The 17,500-nt window shown below is 39.3% G+C and overlaps 1 protein-coding gene across 1 annotated transcript in view; it reads right to left on the bottom strand.

Moving 5' to 3' along the window:
- Positions 1 to 1,200: 1,200 nt before the first annotated feature.
- The window catches only part of LOC128703008 (uncharacterized), a 76,866-nt gene continuing 60,566 nt past the window's right edge, over positions 1,201 to 17,500 (bottom strand). Inside the window, exons 15-16 of the mRNA XM_070103623.1 lie at positions 12,558 to 12,695; positions 1,201 to 2,320 (exon numbers count right to left, since the gene is read on the bottom strand). Coding sequence (XP_069959724.1) covers positions 2,114 to 2,320; positions 12,558 to 12,695 — 345 coding nt within the window. The 3' untranslated portion in view covers positions 1,201 to 2,113. The remainder of the gene's footprint in view (positions 2,321 to 12,557; positions 12,696 to 17,500) is intronic.

Here is a 17,500-nt window from a genome sequence, read left to right as displayed (position 1 = left end):
AGTGTCAGGACAAGATACTTGACTAACACCTCCAGTGTCAGGACAAGATACATAACTAACACCTCCAGTGTCAGGACAAGATACTTGACTAACACCTCCAGTGTCAGGACAACATACTTGACTAACACCTCCAGTGTCAGGACAAGATACTTGACTAACACCTCCAGTGTCAGGACAAGATACATGACTAACACCTCCAGTGTCAGGACAAGATACTTGACTAACACCTCCAGTGTCAGGACAAGATACTTGACTAACACCTCCAGTGTCAGGACAAGATACTTGACTAACACCTCCAGTGTCAGGACAAGATACTTGACTAACACCTCCAGTGTCAGGACAACATACTTGACTAACACCTCCAGTGTCAGGACAACATACTTGACTAACACCTCCAGTGTCAGGACAACATACTTGACTAACACCTCCAATGTCAGGACAAGATACTTGACTAACACCTCCAGTGTCAGGACAAGATACTTGACTAACACCTCCAGTGTCAGGACAACATACTTGACTAACACCTCCAGTGTCAGGACAACATACTAGACTAACACCTCCAGTGTCAGGACAAGATACTTGACTAACACCTCCAGTGTCAGGACAAGATACTTGACTAACACCTCCAGTGTCAGGACAACATACTTGACTAACACCTCCAGTGTCAGGACAACATACTTGACTAACACCTCCAGTGTCAGGACAACATACTTGACTAACACCTCCAGTGTCAGGACAACATACTTGACTAACACCTCCAGTGTCAGGACAAGATACTTGACTAACACCTCCAGTGTCAGGACAACATACTTGACTAACACCTCCAGTGTCAGGACAACATACTTGACTAACACCTCCAGTGTCAGGACAAGATACTTGACTAACACCTCCAATGTCAGGACAAGATACTTGACTAACACCTCCAGTGTCAGGACAAGATACTTGACTAACACCTCCAGTGTCAGGACAAGATACTTGACTAACACCTCCAGTGTCAGGACAACATACTTGACTAACACCTCCAGTGTCAGGACAACATACTTGACTAACACCTCCAGTGTCAGGACAAGATACTTGACTAACACCTCCAGTGTCAGGACAACATACTTGACTAACACCTCCAGTGTCAGGACAACATACTTGACTAACACCTCCAGTGTCAGGACAAGATACTTGACTAACACCTCCAATGTCAGGACAAGATACTTGACTAACACCTCCAGTGTCAGGACAACATACTTGACTAACACCTCCAGTGTCAGGACAAGATACTTGACTAACACCTCCAGTGTCAGGACAACATACTTGACTAACACCTCCAGTGTCAGGACAACATACTTGACTAACACCTCCAAATGCTACTCATAATCATATTATAAACTAAATTTTTCTACATAAACATCTTATTATTATCTGACATTTTAAGAACCACAATTTTGCAAAGCCTCTTTAAAAGTGATAATTACACTCAAGTACAATATCCAAAACCAGGGAAGAGATGGAGTTCGAACCTATGGGAAATGAGTCCTTAAACTCCAGGTTAATGTACTAAATTATAATTTCTGAAGGAACTATACTTTTTTATGAACTAATTTCTGATCAGTGAACAAGATTGAATGATCAATGCATGTTAAATTATACTTCAAATATAATGTGCTTCTATTAATTTTTTATGTTGGAAAATTTGAAAAGTTCCTAGAGAGATTAAAAATGCTTACCATACAGACAATCACTGCACAATACACTGTATCAAAGTGATGACCTACTTATTGTTCCTCAATACTGCTACCTGCACAATACAAATTATAAATCTACACCCACCTAAGTATACAAAAACAATTAAAATACATTAATTTTTTAAATTAAGTACTGAATTGTAGCATTTATGTACTTGCAAAATATTCATTACATATTCTTTTTATATAAATATAATTAGAAAATTTACTCTACTTTTCCTTATCAAATAATTATAGAATGAGATTACGGTAAGGGTGCTGATTGATAGTCATGCTATGAATACTATGTATACATGCTATAAACATACTTTGTATTGTTCAGTATTGTGAGACTAAGTATACTGTGATCTCATGTATCGGATAACTACTGTGCATAGCTAGACATTATCATCCTCGGTGACGTCTAATTCTGGGCCACGATAAGCACCTTTCTCAAGACAAAATTTAATGAGCGTGTGCCAAGAGTTATCTAAGCTGAGTAAGAGAGGATTGCCTACCACAACCAAAAGTGCTTGTGCTCTTGTCACAGCCACATTAAAGCGCTTCGGACACTTCACAAATCCAAGGTTGTGTCGTACGTCAACCTGCATTGAGAAAATAATCACATCATAACACATACCATAAATGTGTTATCCACACTTATTTAATTCCACTTGTGATAAATGTGTTATCTCATTTATTTAATTCCACTTTTAACACATTTAGTAGTTTTCCACCAAGGCAAGGTTAGGTTATGTAAGATTTGGAGCTTTAGGTCATCTGACCGAGGCCTTCCACTGGCTTACCCATCAACCCCCATAAAAATTAAGGTTAGAATTATAACTACATTAAGGCAGGGTCACGCACAGAAAATATATTCATTATTACTAATTCTCAAGCTTATTCCAGCGAAGAATCAACATCATGACTCAAACGACTTTCCAATCTAAAACTTTTTTTAACACACTAGCCATAGCAGGGTGACCCAGAGGAGAAAACTTTTTTTTTTTTCATCAAACCAGCCATATCCCACCGAGGCGGGGTGACCTAAAAGGAAAAACAAAAGTTTCTCTGTTTAACTTTAGTAATGTATGCAGGAGAAGGGGTTACTATCCCTTGCTCCTGGCATTTTAGTCACCTCTTACAACACGCATGACTTATGAAGGATGAATTCTGTTCCACTTCCCCACGGAGATAAGAGGAAATAAACAAGAACTAGTAAGAAAATAGAGGAAAACCCAGAGGGGTGTGTATATATATATATATGCTTCTACATGCATGTGTAGTGTGACCTGAGTGTAAGTAGAAGTAGCAAGACATACCTGAAATCTTGCACATTTATGAGACAGAAAAAAGACACCAGCAATCCTACCATCATGTAAAACAATTACAGGCCTCCATTTTACACTCACTTGGCAGGACGGTAATACCTCCCTGGGCAGCTGTTGTCTACCAACCTACTACTTAGACATTTTCATTAATCCATCTATGATATTTTCTTCAAAATTATAAAAGAAACATGTTACATAGCATATAAACATGATACATACACCCACAGTACAATAAATTTCACATAAATATGATGTGTGGTAGCAAGATGGAGAGAAAAAATTACATTTTCTCTGGTCCAGCACCAGAGAAAGTGTGTATCAATCTGCCTTTGACCAAGTGACTCCCCTTAATGCATTCGGCTTTGTTTACAATTCTCGGCATGACTTCTTCTCATCACTTCTCTCTTCATTTATGATGGCATATAAAGGTAGTTGTTAGAAAGGATTAAACTCAATGAACAAGATATGTCGATGGTAATAATATTACTCTGAGCTGCTTTAAATATTGTATACAGTCTCTCCTCACTTAGTGAGATAATTGTTTACCGACGACTCAGACTTACGATGGGCTCTCTGACTAGTATGCATACCTAAATAATGTATATTAAAGTAAAGTCAAGTAAAGTTTATTTCTTTGTAAAGGTTACAATATGTAATTACAATTTTGATTTGCTAAGTACAAAGATAGCCACTATCATGCCGAGGCATTTTGGGCAAACTAATCCTAATACTTTTTTTTTTCTTTTTAACAAGTCGGCCGTCTCCCACTGAGGCAGGGTGACCCAAAAAGAAAGAAAATCCCCAAAAAGAAAATACTTTCATCATCATTCAACTCTTTCACCTCACTCACACATAATCACTGTTTTTGCAGAGGTGCTCAGAAACACAACAGCTTAGAAGCATATATGTATAAAGACACACAACATATCCCTCTAAACTGCCAATATCCCAAACCCCTCCTTTAGAGTGCAGGCATTGTACTTCCCATTTCCAGGAGTCCGGCTATATAAAAATAACCGGTTTCCCTGAATCCCTTCACAAAATATTACCCTGCTCACACTCCAACAGATCGTCAGGTCCCAAATACCATTCGTCTCCATTCACTCCTATTGAACACGCTCAAGTACGCCTGCTGGAAGTCCAAGCCCCTCGCCCACAAAACCTCCCTTCCAACCTTTTCGAGGACGACCCCTACCCCATCTTCCTTCCCCTACAGATTTAAATGCTCTCCATGTCATTCTACTTTGATCCATTCTCTCTAAATGTCCAAACCACCTCAACAACCCCTCTTCAGCCCTCTGACTAATACTTATATTAACTCCACACCTTCTCCTAATTTCCACACTCCGAATTTTCTGCATAATATTTACACCACACATTGCTCTTAGACAGGACATCTCCACTGCCTCCAACCGCCTCTCGCTGCTGCATTCACAACCCAAGCTTCACACCCATATAAGAGTGTTGGTACTACTATACTTTCATACATTCCCTTCTTTGCCTCCATAGATAATGTTTTTTGTCTCCACATATACCTCAATGCACCACTCACCTTTTTTCCCTCATCAATTCTATGATTAACCTCATCCTTCATAAATCCATCTGCCGACGCGTCAACTCCCAAGTATCTGAAAACATTCACTACTTCCATACCCCTCCTCCCCAATTTGATGTCCAATTTTTCTTTATCTAAATCATTTGGTACCCTCATCACCTTACTCTTTTCTATGTTCACTTTCAACTTTCTACCTTTACACACACTCCGAAACTCGTCCACTAGACTTTGCAATTTTTCTTTAGAATCTCCCATAAGCACAGTATCATCAGCAATTCCCATTTTGTATTTGATTCCACATAATTTAATCCCACCCCTCTCCCAAAAACCCTAGCATTTACTTCTTTTACAACCCCATCTATAAATATATTAAACAACCATGGTGACATTACACATCCCTGTTTAAGACCAACTTTTACCGGGAAGTAGTCTCCCTCTCTTCTACACACCCTAACCTGAGCCTCACTATCCTCATAAAAACTCTTTACAGCATTTAGTAACTTACCACCTATTCCATATACTTGTAACATCTGCCACATTGCTCCCCTATCCACTCTATCATATGCCTTTTCTAAATCCATAAATGCAATAAAAACTTCCCTACCTTTATCTAAATACTGTTCATATATATGCTTCAATGTAAACACTTGATCTACACATCCCCTACCTACTCTAAAACCTCCTTGCTAATCCGCAATCCTACATTCTGTCTTACCTCTAATTCTTTCAATAACAGTACCGTACACTTTTCCTGGTATACTCAGTAAACTTATTCCTCTATAATTTTTACAATCTCTTTTGTCCCCCTTCCCTTTATATAAAGGGACTATACATGCTCTCCGCCAATCTCTAGGTACCTTCCCCTCTTTCATACATTTATTAAACAAAAATACCAACCACTCCAACACTCTATCCCCCCCTGTTTTTAACATTTCTGTCATGATCCCATCAGTTCCAGCTGCTTTACCCCCTTTCATTCTACATAATACCTCAAGCACCTCCCCCACACTCACATCCTGTTCTTCACTCCTAAAAGATGGTATACCTCCCTGTCCAGTGCATGATATTACCGCCTCCCTTTCTTTGTCGACATTTAAAAGTTCCTCAAAATATTCTCGCCATCTACCCAAAACCTCCCTCTCACCATCTACTAACTCCCCTACTCTGTTTTTAACTGACAAATCCATTTGTTCCTTAGGCTTTCTTAACTTGTTTAACTCACTCCAAAATTTTTTCTTATTTTCATTAAAATTTCTTGACAGTGCCTCTCCCACTCTATCATCTGCTCTCCTTTTGCACTCTCTCACCACTCTCTTCACCTTTCTTTTACTCTTCATATACTCTACTCTTCTTATAACACTTCTGCTTTGTAAAAACCTCTCATAAGCTAACCTTTTCTCTTTTATCACACCCTTCACTTCATCATTCCACCAATCACTCCTCTTTCCTCCTGCACCCACCCTCCTATAACCACAAACTTCTGCCCCACATTCTAATACTGCATTTTTAAAACTATTCCAACCCTCTTCAACCCCCTCACTGCTCATATTTGCACCAGTCCACCTTTCTGCCAATAGTTGCTTATATCTCACCCGAATAATCACTAAATCCCATCCTTGGCAACACACCCCCCCACTCTTCATAGATCTAAACTTACTCCCTGTTCAGTACATCCACACTTACTACTGTGCAATCTACATCTACAGGACCTTAAATTCCAATATTAACCTTGACCTAAAACGCTTTCTTGATAGTTGCGACAGAACCCACAGGCACAACACCAGACACAAACATCTCTATGACATTCCCCGTGTCCGACTAAACCTTTACAAAAATTCAATGTATGTCAAAGGCCCTAAAATCTGGAACACCCTACCTGAAAATTCTAAAACTGCAGACACATTCATCACCTTGAAAACTACCATCAGAAAACATCTTATCTCCCTGATACACCCTGTCAACTAATTACACGAATACCACCTGGTGGTTAACACTTACACTCACTCACCCATTTGACCATAAACAGAAATATCAATCTCAATCTCAAAATAATGAATCTTAACTAGTCATAAGTTGGCCTGTGATACTCCAATACTGAAACTATGTATAGTGGCAAAACAAAAGCATTCACATTGTTAAACTCACAAATTAGTATTTAGTCACTTAGCCATAATACCAACTAACCTCATAATTTTGTAATATTTTAAACTTAAGATTTAATTTAAGTCTGCCTGAAATGCCTAGCCATGCTAGGTGTTCTAGTGGTACACTCTGTAATTATTATTTTACTACATGTAAACCACACAATAACCAAATTCTGTAAACTCAGCATTGTAATCCTTATAGAGAATAAATTTTGAATTGAATTGAATTGAATTGAATTGAATTGAACTTCCTCCTCCCTACAACTAAATAATGATCCGATATGTCAGTTGCCCCTCTATAAATGTGTACATCCTGGAGCCAGCCCATCAACCTTTTATCCACCAATACATAATCTAACAAACTACTTTCATTACGTGCTATATCATACCTTGTATATTTATCCTCTTCTTCATAAAATATGTATTACTTATTACTAAACCTCTTTCTACACATAGCTCAATTAAAGGCTCCCCATTTTCATTTACCCCTGGCACCCCAAATTTACCTACTACTCCCTCCACAATATTTTTGCCTACTTTAGCATTGAAATCCCCAACCACCATTAATCTCACACTTGGTTCAAAACTTCCCACACATTCACTCAACATTTCCCAAAATCTCTCTCTCTCCTCTACACTTCTCTCTTCTCCAGGTGCATATACACTTACTATCACCCACTTTTCACATCCAACCTTTATTTTACTCCACATAATCCTTGAATTAATACATTTATAGTCCCTCTTTTCCTGCCATAACTTATCCTTCAACATTATTGCTACTCCTTCTTTAGCTCTAACTCTATTTGAAACCCCTGACCTAATCCCATTTATTCCTCTCCACTGAAACTCTCCTACCCCCTTCAGCTTTGTTTCACTTAAAGCCAGGACATCCAGCTTCTTCTCATTCATAACATCCACAATCATCTCTTTCTTATCATTTGCACAACATCCACGCACATTCAGACTTCCCACTTTGACAATTTTCTTCTTCTTATTCTTTTTAGTAATTATTACAGGAAAAGGGGTTACTAGCCCATTGTTCCCGGCATTTTAGTTGACTTTTACAACACACATGGCTTACGGAGGAAAGATTCTTATTCCACTTCCCCATGGATATAAAAGGAAAAGTAATAAGACCAAGAACTATTAAGATAAAATCAAAGAAAACTCAGATGTGTGTGTATAAATAAACATGTACATGTATGTGTAGTGTGACCTAAGTGTAAGTAGAAGTAGCAAGACGTACCTGAAATCTTGCATATTTATGAGACAGACAAAAGACACCAGCAATCCTACCATCATGTAAAACAATTACAGGTTTTCGTTTTACACTCACTTAGCAGGACGGTAGTACCTCCCTGGGCGGTTGCTGTCTACCAACCTACTACTATTAAAACTAATTAAAACTAGATAAGATAATAGTACATAGTAACTATACTTAAAACTAGACAAGGAATAGTGGTTAGCTGTTTTACAATCTTTTGCACACAAAATCTACCTTAGAAGTAATGGTGCAGGTGGTAATATTTTATGGAATGGCATAATTAAAAGCCAGGAGGTCACATGATAAGACTAATTAGCAGATGTTTTGGCAGATTTGGTTAATACTGATAAATAAGATGATTTTATGGATTGGCAGAATTTAGAGCCTAGAGGTCCACTACTGTATAAACATTTAAAAATATACTAAAAATGTTATAGTTTAAAGGTGACATTAAAACAACATCAAAGATGGTTGACACAAACCCACTATGATTATAGCATGCTCCTTGCTTAATGATGAATTTGTTTACCAACGTGGTCTTAGGAACGCAACTCTGTTGCTAAGTGAGGAGAGGCTGTATTATGTTAGGAATGGGAGCCAGTGGGCTTCCTGTCTACCTACACTCACCAGATGCCTATACCTGACTTCCTACAAATAAATACTATTCGCCCTACATTAAGACTACACATATTTTAAGGTAAGTAATGAGAGTACTGTATGTGCATTTTATTGCATTGGGCCACTTAATATATGTTAGTGCAAACTCATTATCTGGCATTTGTATGCATTTATAAGTGAAAAAATGGCGTTCTGCTTACTGGGAATGTCCACTTTCCAGTGGTGGCCTGGAACCTAACCTGCCGTACAAGTGGGGCCCTACTGTACAAGTGATAGAACAAGGTAAATTCTTTTATTTTCATATTCTTTTATTACTGTTTTATCTGCGTGCCTCTGGTAAGACAGTGATAGTCTGAATGATGGCAAAGGAGTTTCTTTTTTGAGTCACCCTGCCTTGGTGGGAGACAGCTAATTTATTGTGAAATTCATGGCACTAGGTAGTGATTAAGTACATTGAAACACGATAAACCACATACCAAAATGATATACTGTACGATTGTTTCTTCTTCTTTCTTTCTTTCAACACACCGGCCGTATCCCACTGAGGCGGGGTGACCCAAAAGGAAAACGAAAGTTTCTCCTTTTACATTTAGTAATATATACAGGAGAAGAGGTTACTAGCCCCTTGCTCCCGGCATTTTAGTCGCCTCTTACAATACGCATGGCTTACGGAGGAAGAATTCTGTTCCACTTCCCCATGGAGATAAGAGGAAATAAACAAGAATAAGAACTAGAAAGAAAATAGAAGAAAACCCAGAGGGGTGTGTATATGTATGCTTGTATGTACATGTATGTGTAGTGTGACCTAAGTGTAAGTAGAAGTAGCAAGACGTACCTGAAATCTTGGACAATTACAGGCTTTCGTTTTACACTCACTTGGCAGGACGGTAGTACCTCCCTGGGCTGTTGCTGTCTACCAACCTACTACCTAAAACAATTGTTTCTTATTTTACATAAAAACAAAAAAGGTTAAGCTGTACTATAGAGCAACTTTTTATTTCTCCCCCTTCCCCTGCAAAAGAATCTATTTCATCAAAGAGTGGTACATACATTTTGAATAAAATGCTTTATTTTTGTGGAGAGGAGTGAAATCTTATATGGTGCACTGGCAAGACAAAATCCTTGATTCAGCTTTCCAGTACAGTGGAACCTCAGTTATCGTGATTAATCTGTTCCAGAAAGTCTGACGAAAACTGAATTGTACAAAAACTGAAGCAATACAGTGGACCCCCGCATAACGATTACCTCCGAATGCGACCAATTATGTAAGTGTATTTATGTATGTGCGTTTGTACGTGTATGTTTGGGGGTCTGAAATGGACTAATCTACTTCACAATATTTCTTATGGGAACAAATTCGGTCAGTACTGGCACCTGAACATACTTCTGGAGTGAAAAAATATCGTTAACCGGGGGTCCACTGTATTTCCCATAAGAAATACAGTAATGTAAATCCAATTAGTCTGTTCCAGACACCCAAAAATATTAACAAAAAATACATTTTATAGAGAATAGCTATAGTTTTACATACAGAAAACAATGAGAAATAAATATGAATGACTAATGAAATGGACAAATGAACATTTAACATCACTTTTACCTTTACTGAAGACTCTTGTTGGCGTATGGAAGACGGTGAGCAGGAGAGGTTATTGCTTGAAAGGGGAATCCCCATCTATAAGGACTTCAGGTATCAAGGCCCTATCTGGGGTTACTTCCCTTCTTTGTCTTTTACTGGCACTAGGACCAGCTTGAGACTCACTGGACTCCTGTCGCACAAAAAATCTGTCCAGAGAGGTCTGTTTCTGGCGTCTCTAAGATTTGCCTAAAATGGGACAAGGCATTGTCATTGAACATGTTGCAGACATGGCTTGCAACAGCTTTGTTAGGGTGATATATCTCCACAAAACTTTGCAACTCATTCCACTTTGCACACATGTCCTTAATCACTGAAGAAGGCACATTCCTCCCTCTCTCTTCCTCCTCTGAAGCAATTTCCTCAGCTGCAGTCTGTTGCTCTTCCAGTTGAAGGTCCTGCAGTTCTTCAGTGGTCAGCTCTTCCCTGTGGTCGTCCACCAACTCTTCCACATCCTGGCCACTCACATCCAACCCCATGGGCTTCCCAAAAGACACAATAGATTCCACAATATGCGTAGGGCCATTAGTCAGCCTCAAACCCTTCAAAATCCTTCTCGAGGACACATTCCAGCCACGTTTCTCTCCAAGCATAGTTCATCATCCTGGAAGTCACTCCTTCAATTGCTTAAGCAATTGAGGATATTGAAGCAATTCCTTCATAGGTCTCTTAGGGTCAATTCAGTGTCTGACGTCACTTCAAAGCCCCTTTGAAACACTGCTTTGGTGTAGAGTTTTTTGAAGTTTGGAATGACCTACTGGTACATGGGCTGGATGAGAGGAGTGGTATTAGGGGGCAAGAACTTCACTGTGATGAACTAAACTCCTCCAAGCCTGGAGGATGAGCAGGAGCATTGTCTGTTACCAGGAGGTACTTTAGTGGCAATTTATTTTCCAGGAGGTATTTCTTCACACTCGGGCCAAATGCTTTAGTGACCCACTCAATGAAAATTTGCCTCGCGACCCATGCCTTATTGTTAACCTTCCACATCACACAGAATTTACTCTTGATGACATTGTTTTCCTTGAACACTCAAGGATTTTCAGAGTGATACACCAGTAAAGGCTTCACTTTGAAATCCCCACTAGCATTACCATAGAACAAAAGAGTTAGCCTATCCTTCATAGGCTTTTATCCTGGCAGTGCCTTTTCCTCCTGCATGATGTAGGTCCTCTTTGGCATTTTCTTCCAAAAGAGGCCTATTTCATCACAAGTGAAGACTTGTTGGGGGAGGAATCCTTCAGACTCTACGTACTCCTTGAATCCATCAACAAATTCTTCGGCACTACATTTGTCCAAATTTGCAGCCTCACCCTGCCTTACCACACTGTGTATGCCAGTTCTCTTCTTGAATTTGTCGAACCAGCCTTTGCTGGCCTTAAATTCACTAACAGCAGCACTCATTCCAGACATTTTCTTTGCGAGATCTGCATGCAACTGCCTGCCTTTTCGCAAATTATCGCCTCTGAAACACTATCTCCCACTGTTTTTCGTTGATTCACACCAACAACAACTTCTCAACATCTTCGATTGTTTGCGATCTCTGTTTGATTAGCACATTTACTCCTCTCGCAAAATCAGCTTCCTTGATTTCTTTTTTCTTCGCCAGGATGGAACTGATCATTGATGCGGACTTCCCATACATCCTGGCAAGATTGGCCACGTGTACATCACTTTTGTACTTTGCTACGAGTTTTTTCTTGAATTCTATTATGTTTCTTACCTTCTTTATCAAAGGGCTGGCACTCGGAACTTTCTTTGGCCCCATGGTGGCTTATTTAGCAGTTGCACTCAATAAACAAGCACAAAAAACAATGGATCATTACGAAATGTTATCCAAACGTGTGGGATAATGTTCACTCAATGAGAAACAATGCCAGACCGAGTCAGAACGCGTGGGATGCTTTGTGCGGGCATGGGCAGGCGGACACATTTGGTACAGGCCATTGTCAACTCTACGAAAACCAAGCAGATGTACGAAAACTGGGACAAAATTTAGACGAAAAAAGTCATCAAAAATCAAATCCTACGAAAACTAGAGCATACGAAAACTGAGGTTCCACTGTATAATCCTGCCTATTGGACAAAAGAGTTCTGGAGATGGGAAGTATAGTAAGCATACTCTGAAGTATGGGTGGGGATGCTATTGGGATGTTGTTTGTTTGGAGGGCCATCTGAAGTCTGATGTTCATGCATTTTTGACAAAACAGCTACTAAATGAGGGATGGTGGGAAATAGTTGATGTGGTATAAAAAGAAATGTATTCATTAGGTAATATAACACATTCATATTACCTCTATTAAATCTGTAGACGACCTTACGGTAGAGATGATGATGACACTTCTCTCTTGGCCCTGAAACTCTTCCACACATCCAACCTTCACATTCTCTATGATTCCAAAAGTTGTTAACAACTTTCGAATTTTTTCTACCTATTAAGTAAAAAATTATGTGAGTCACAACAGTAATTTAACCATACTAAATTAATAATTTAAACAAGATTATTACTGAAGGGCTAAATGAAAACTGTGATGAATATTACCTTGTCATTAGAGGATTTTTATTAAACAATAAATTACAGGATGTCAAACACAAGATTTTGCCTTCTCATGCATATATTACTTAACATTTAACCACTTTATTGTCCAAATGTAGATCTATGTTCTCTCGCCCAGCGCTCCAAATATTTTGGAAAAAAAAAAAGGAGGGCATTTTTTACATGTAATAACCTAAAAAAAATTTTTTAGAGTCAGTACTTTTGGAGATATAAGGCCGCAAAGATGATGCATGTCGTTCACCTGACGGCAACATGAAGTGCTGCCGCTTGCAGAAGTGTTGCTGATGTACCTTTTTTTCTCATTTTCTTATTTTTATTAATATAAATTTTATGTTCTGATAATTACAATTTGTAGTAGTTCTTGTGATTTCATAGCCAATCTTTGTTCTGACACTAATATTAGGTACTGAAATAGTAATCAAATAGCCACCAACACAGCGACAGGTGAACATTTTCACCTACCTTAGTCTAGAAATATTTTTATTTTTTTTATTATCACACCAGCCGATTCCCACCAAGGCAGGGTGGCCCGAAAAAGAAAAACTTTCACCATCATTCACTCCATCACTGTCTTGCCAGAAGGGTGCTTTACACTACAGTTTTTAAACTGCAACATTAACACCCCTCCTTCAGAGTGCAGGCACTGTACTTCCCATCTCCAGGACTCAAGTCCGGCCTGCCGGTTTCCCTGAATCCCTTCATAAATGTTACTTTGCTCACACTCCAACAGCACGTCAAGTATTAAAAACCATTTGTCTCCATTCACTCCTATCAAACACGCTCACGCATGCCTGCTGGAAGTCCAAGCCCCTCGCACACAAAACCTCCTTTACCCCCTCCCTCCAACCCTTCCTAGGCCGACCCCTACCCCGCCTTCCTTCCACTACAGACTGATACACTCTTGAAGTCATTCTGTTTCGCTCCATTCTCTCTACATGTCCGAACCACCTCAACAACCCTTCCTCAGCCCTCTGGACAACAGTTTTGGTAATCCCGCACCTCCTCCTAACTTCCAAACTACGAATTCTCTGCATTATATTCACACCACACATTGCCCTCAGACATGACATCTCCACTGCCTCCAGCCTTCTCCTCGCTGCAACATTCATCACCCACGCTTCACACCCATATAAGAGCGTTGGTAAAACTATACTCTCATACATTCCCCTCTTTGCCTCCAAGGACAAAGTTCTTTGTCTCCACAGACTCCTAAGTGCACCACTCACTCTTTTTCCCTCATCAATTCTATGATTCACCTCATCTTTCATAGACCCATCCGCTGACACGTCCACTCCCAAATATCTGAATACGTTCACCTCCTCCATACTCTCTCCTTCCAATCTGATATTCAATCTTTCATCACCTAATCTTTTTGTTATCCTCATAACCTTACTCTTTCCTGTATTCACCTTTAATTTTCTTCTTTTGCACACCCTACCAAATTCATCCACCAATCTCTGCAACTTCTCTTCAGAATCTCCCAAGAGCACAGTGTCATCAGCAAAGAGCAGCTGTGACAACTCCCACTTTGTGTGTGATTCTTTATCTTTTAACTCCACGCCTCTTGCCAAGACCCTCGCATTTACTTCTCTTACAACCCCATCTATAAATATATTAAACAACCACGGTGACATCACACATCCTTGTCTAAGGCCTACTTTTACTGGGAAAAAATTTCCCTCTTTCCTACATACTCTAACTTGAGCCTCACTATCCTCGTAAAAACTCTTCACTGCTTTCAGTAACCTACCTCCTACACCATACACTTGCAACATCTGCCACATTGCCCCCCTATCCACCCTGTCATACGCCTTTTCCAAATCCATAAATGCCACAAAGACCTCTTTAGCCTTATCTAAATACTGTTCACTTATATGTTTCACTGTAAACACCTGGTCCACACACCCCCTACCTTTCCTAAAGCCTCCTTGTTCATCTGCTATCCTATTCTCCGTCTTACTCTTAATTCTTTCAATTATAACTCTACCATACACTTTACCAGGTACACTCAACAGACTTATCCCCCTATAATTTTTGCACTCTCTTTTATCCCCTTTGCCTTTATACAAAGGAACTATGCATGCTCTCTGCCAATCCCTAGGTACCTTACCCTCTTCCATACATTTATTAAATAATTGCACCAACCACTCCAAAACTATATCCCCACCTGCTTTTAACATTTCTATCTTTATCCCATCAATCCCGGCTGCCTTACCCCCTTTCATTTTACCTACTGCCTCACGAACTTTCCCCACACTCACAACTGGCTCTTCCTCACTCCTACAAGATGTTATTCCTCCTTGCCCTATACACGAAATCACAGCTTCCCTATCTTCATCAACATTTAACAATTCCTCAAAATATTCCTTCCATCTTCCCAATACCTCTAACTCTCCATTTAATAACTCTCCTCTCCTATTTTTAACTGACAAATCCATTTGTTCTCTAGGCTTTCTTAACTTGTTAATCTCACTCCAAAACTTTTTCTTATTTTCAACAAAATTTGTTGATAACATCTCACCCACTCTCTCATTTGCTCTCTTTTTACATTGCTTCACCACTCTCTTAACTTCTCTCTTTTTCTCCATATACTCTTCCCTCCTTGCATCACTTCTACTTTGTAAAAACTTCTCATATGCTAACTTTTTCTCCCTTACTACTCTCTTTACATCATCATTCCACCAATCGCTCCTCTTCCCTCCTGCACCCACTTTCCTGTAACCACAAACTTCTGCTGAACACTCTAACACTACATTTTTAAACCTACCCCATACCTCTTCGACCCCATTGCCTATGCTCTCATTAGCCCATCTATCCTCCAATAGCTGTTTATATCTTACCCTAACTGCCTCCTCTTTTAGTTTATAAACCTTCACCTCTCTCTTCCCTGATGCTTCTATTCTCCTTGTATCCCATCTACCTTTTACTCTCAGTGTAGCTACAACTAGAAAGTGATCTAGAAATATATACACAGTATTTATAGGTCCCAGCAATGTTTTGGACATGCAGGAGTATATATGAAACCCCTTGAAGCATGGTGTAAGATAAATGTCACTCCAATGCTGACAGTGCAGTAGTGGAGTGACATTTGATGATCATGCACTGCCTTGGCTTTATTTGTTTTTACTGTCACACAAACATATCTGTTTGAGTATGTCTGTCCAGCTCTCTGTTTATCTCTGTCTCTGCTTATCTGTCTTTCTGTCTCTGTCTGCTTGTCTCTCTGCCTGTCTCTCTCTCTCTCTCTGTCTCAGAGAGAGCGACTCATGAACCAACAGGTAGTACACACGATGCAGAGTAGTCACGTCTGATTCCTGAACAAGTGAAAATGCGTATTACTTGCCAGTTATGCTTATTATGCATTATATCTACAAGCACAGTATAGCAATTTGTCTGGATTTTTGGGGTTATTCTAGGTAATTTACATTATGTATAGTTGTATTTATGTGTACCTGTGAGATAGAGACAGAGATAGACAGAGAAAGATACAGAGACAGATACATACAGACAGATAGATACAGACAGACAGATGGAGATAGATATTTTATACTACTTTGAACTTAATTTCAAGCTTTTTTCAGTTCAAAAACCCATCAAAATCATCTCTATTTCTGTAATATATTTACCATTCTATCAACTGAGACCAAGAAACTGTGAATACAACCATAAAACTATACGAAAATATACCACAAAGTTGCTGTTTTAATCCAAAAAACAGTCGCAGTTTTTTTCCTCGTTATGCACTGCATGCTGCAGGATTCTTTTTATAAGGTACACACTTACCACAAAAATGCATTCTCTCATATCTAGACCCAAATTTACTGCTCACAGCTTATCTGAGTGAGCTGAGCTCATGGCATAGAACTATGGTACTGACCCTGGCTTCAGAGCTGTAGAACTACAGCACAGACCCTCAAATTGTTAATAAACATTAGTAAATACAATAAAATCATTCTAATAAAATCTGCATATACAGTGGACCCCCGGCTTACGATATTATTTCATTCCAGAAGTATGTTCAGGTGCCATTACTGAACGAATTTGTTCCCATAAGGAATATTGTGAATTAGATTAGTCCATTTCAGACCCCCAAACATACATGTACAAACGCACTTACATAAATACACTTACATAATTGGCCGCAGTGGGAGCTGATCGTAAAGCAGGGGTCCACTGTATTAAGATTTAACAGGAACCATAAAATATAATGTGGCAATTTCAATATAAAGAGACATTTGAGGAACTCAAGCTAACAACACAGCAAGAGAAGAGAAACAGGGAAGAAATGATCATGACATACAAAATACTCAAGACATTAACCCTTTCACTGTCAGTCCCGTAATATTACGGCTTGCAAGCTAGTGTTGGTCAAGTAATACTACACCAAAATTCTAGTGGTTTTCAACCTTGCGGGAGAAAGCTGGTAGGTCTACATATGAGAAAAAGGGTCTGAGTGGTCAGTGTGTGCAGTATAAAAAAATCCTGCAGCATGCAGTGCATGAGAAAAAAAAAAAACGGATTGTGTTTTTGGTCTAAAACACCAACTTTGCGGTGTATTTATGTTTTTTTTTTTAACAAGTTGGCCGTCTCCCACCGAGGCAGGGTGACCCAAAAAGAAAATACTTTCATCATCATTCAACACTTTCACCTCACTCATACATAATCACTGTTTTTGCAGAG

This window comes from Cherax quadricarinatus, chromosome 86 (genome assembly GCF_038502225.1).
Source record: "Cherax quadricarinatus isolate ZL_2023a chromosome 86, ASM3850222v1, whole genome shotgun sequence".
Taxonomy (NCBI): domain Eukaryota; kingdom Metazoa; phylum Arthropoda; class Malacostraca; order Decapoda; family Parastacidae; genus Cherax; species Cherax quadricarinatus.
The sequence above is the reverse complement of the archived record's forward strand: the minus strand, read 5'-3'. Positions and strand labels throughout refer to the sequence as shown.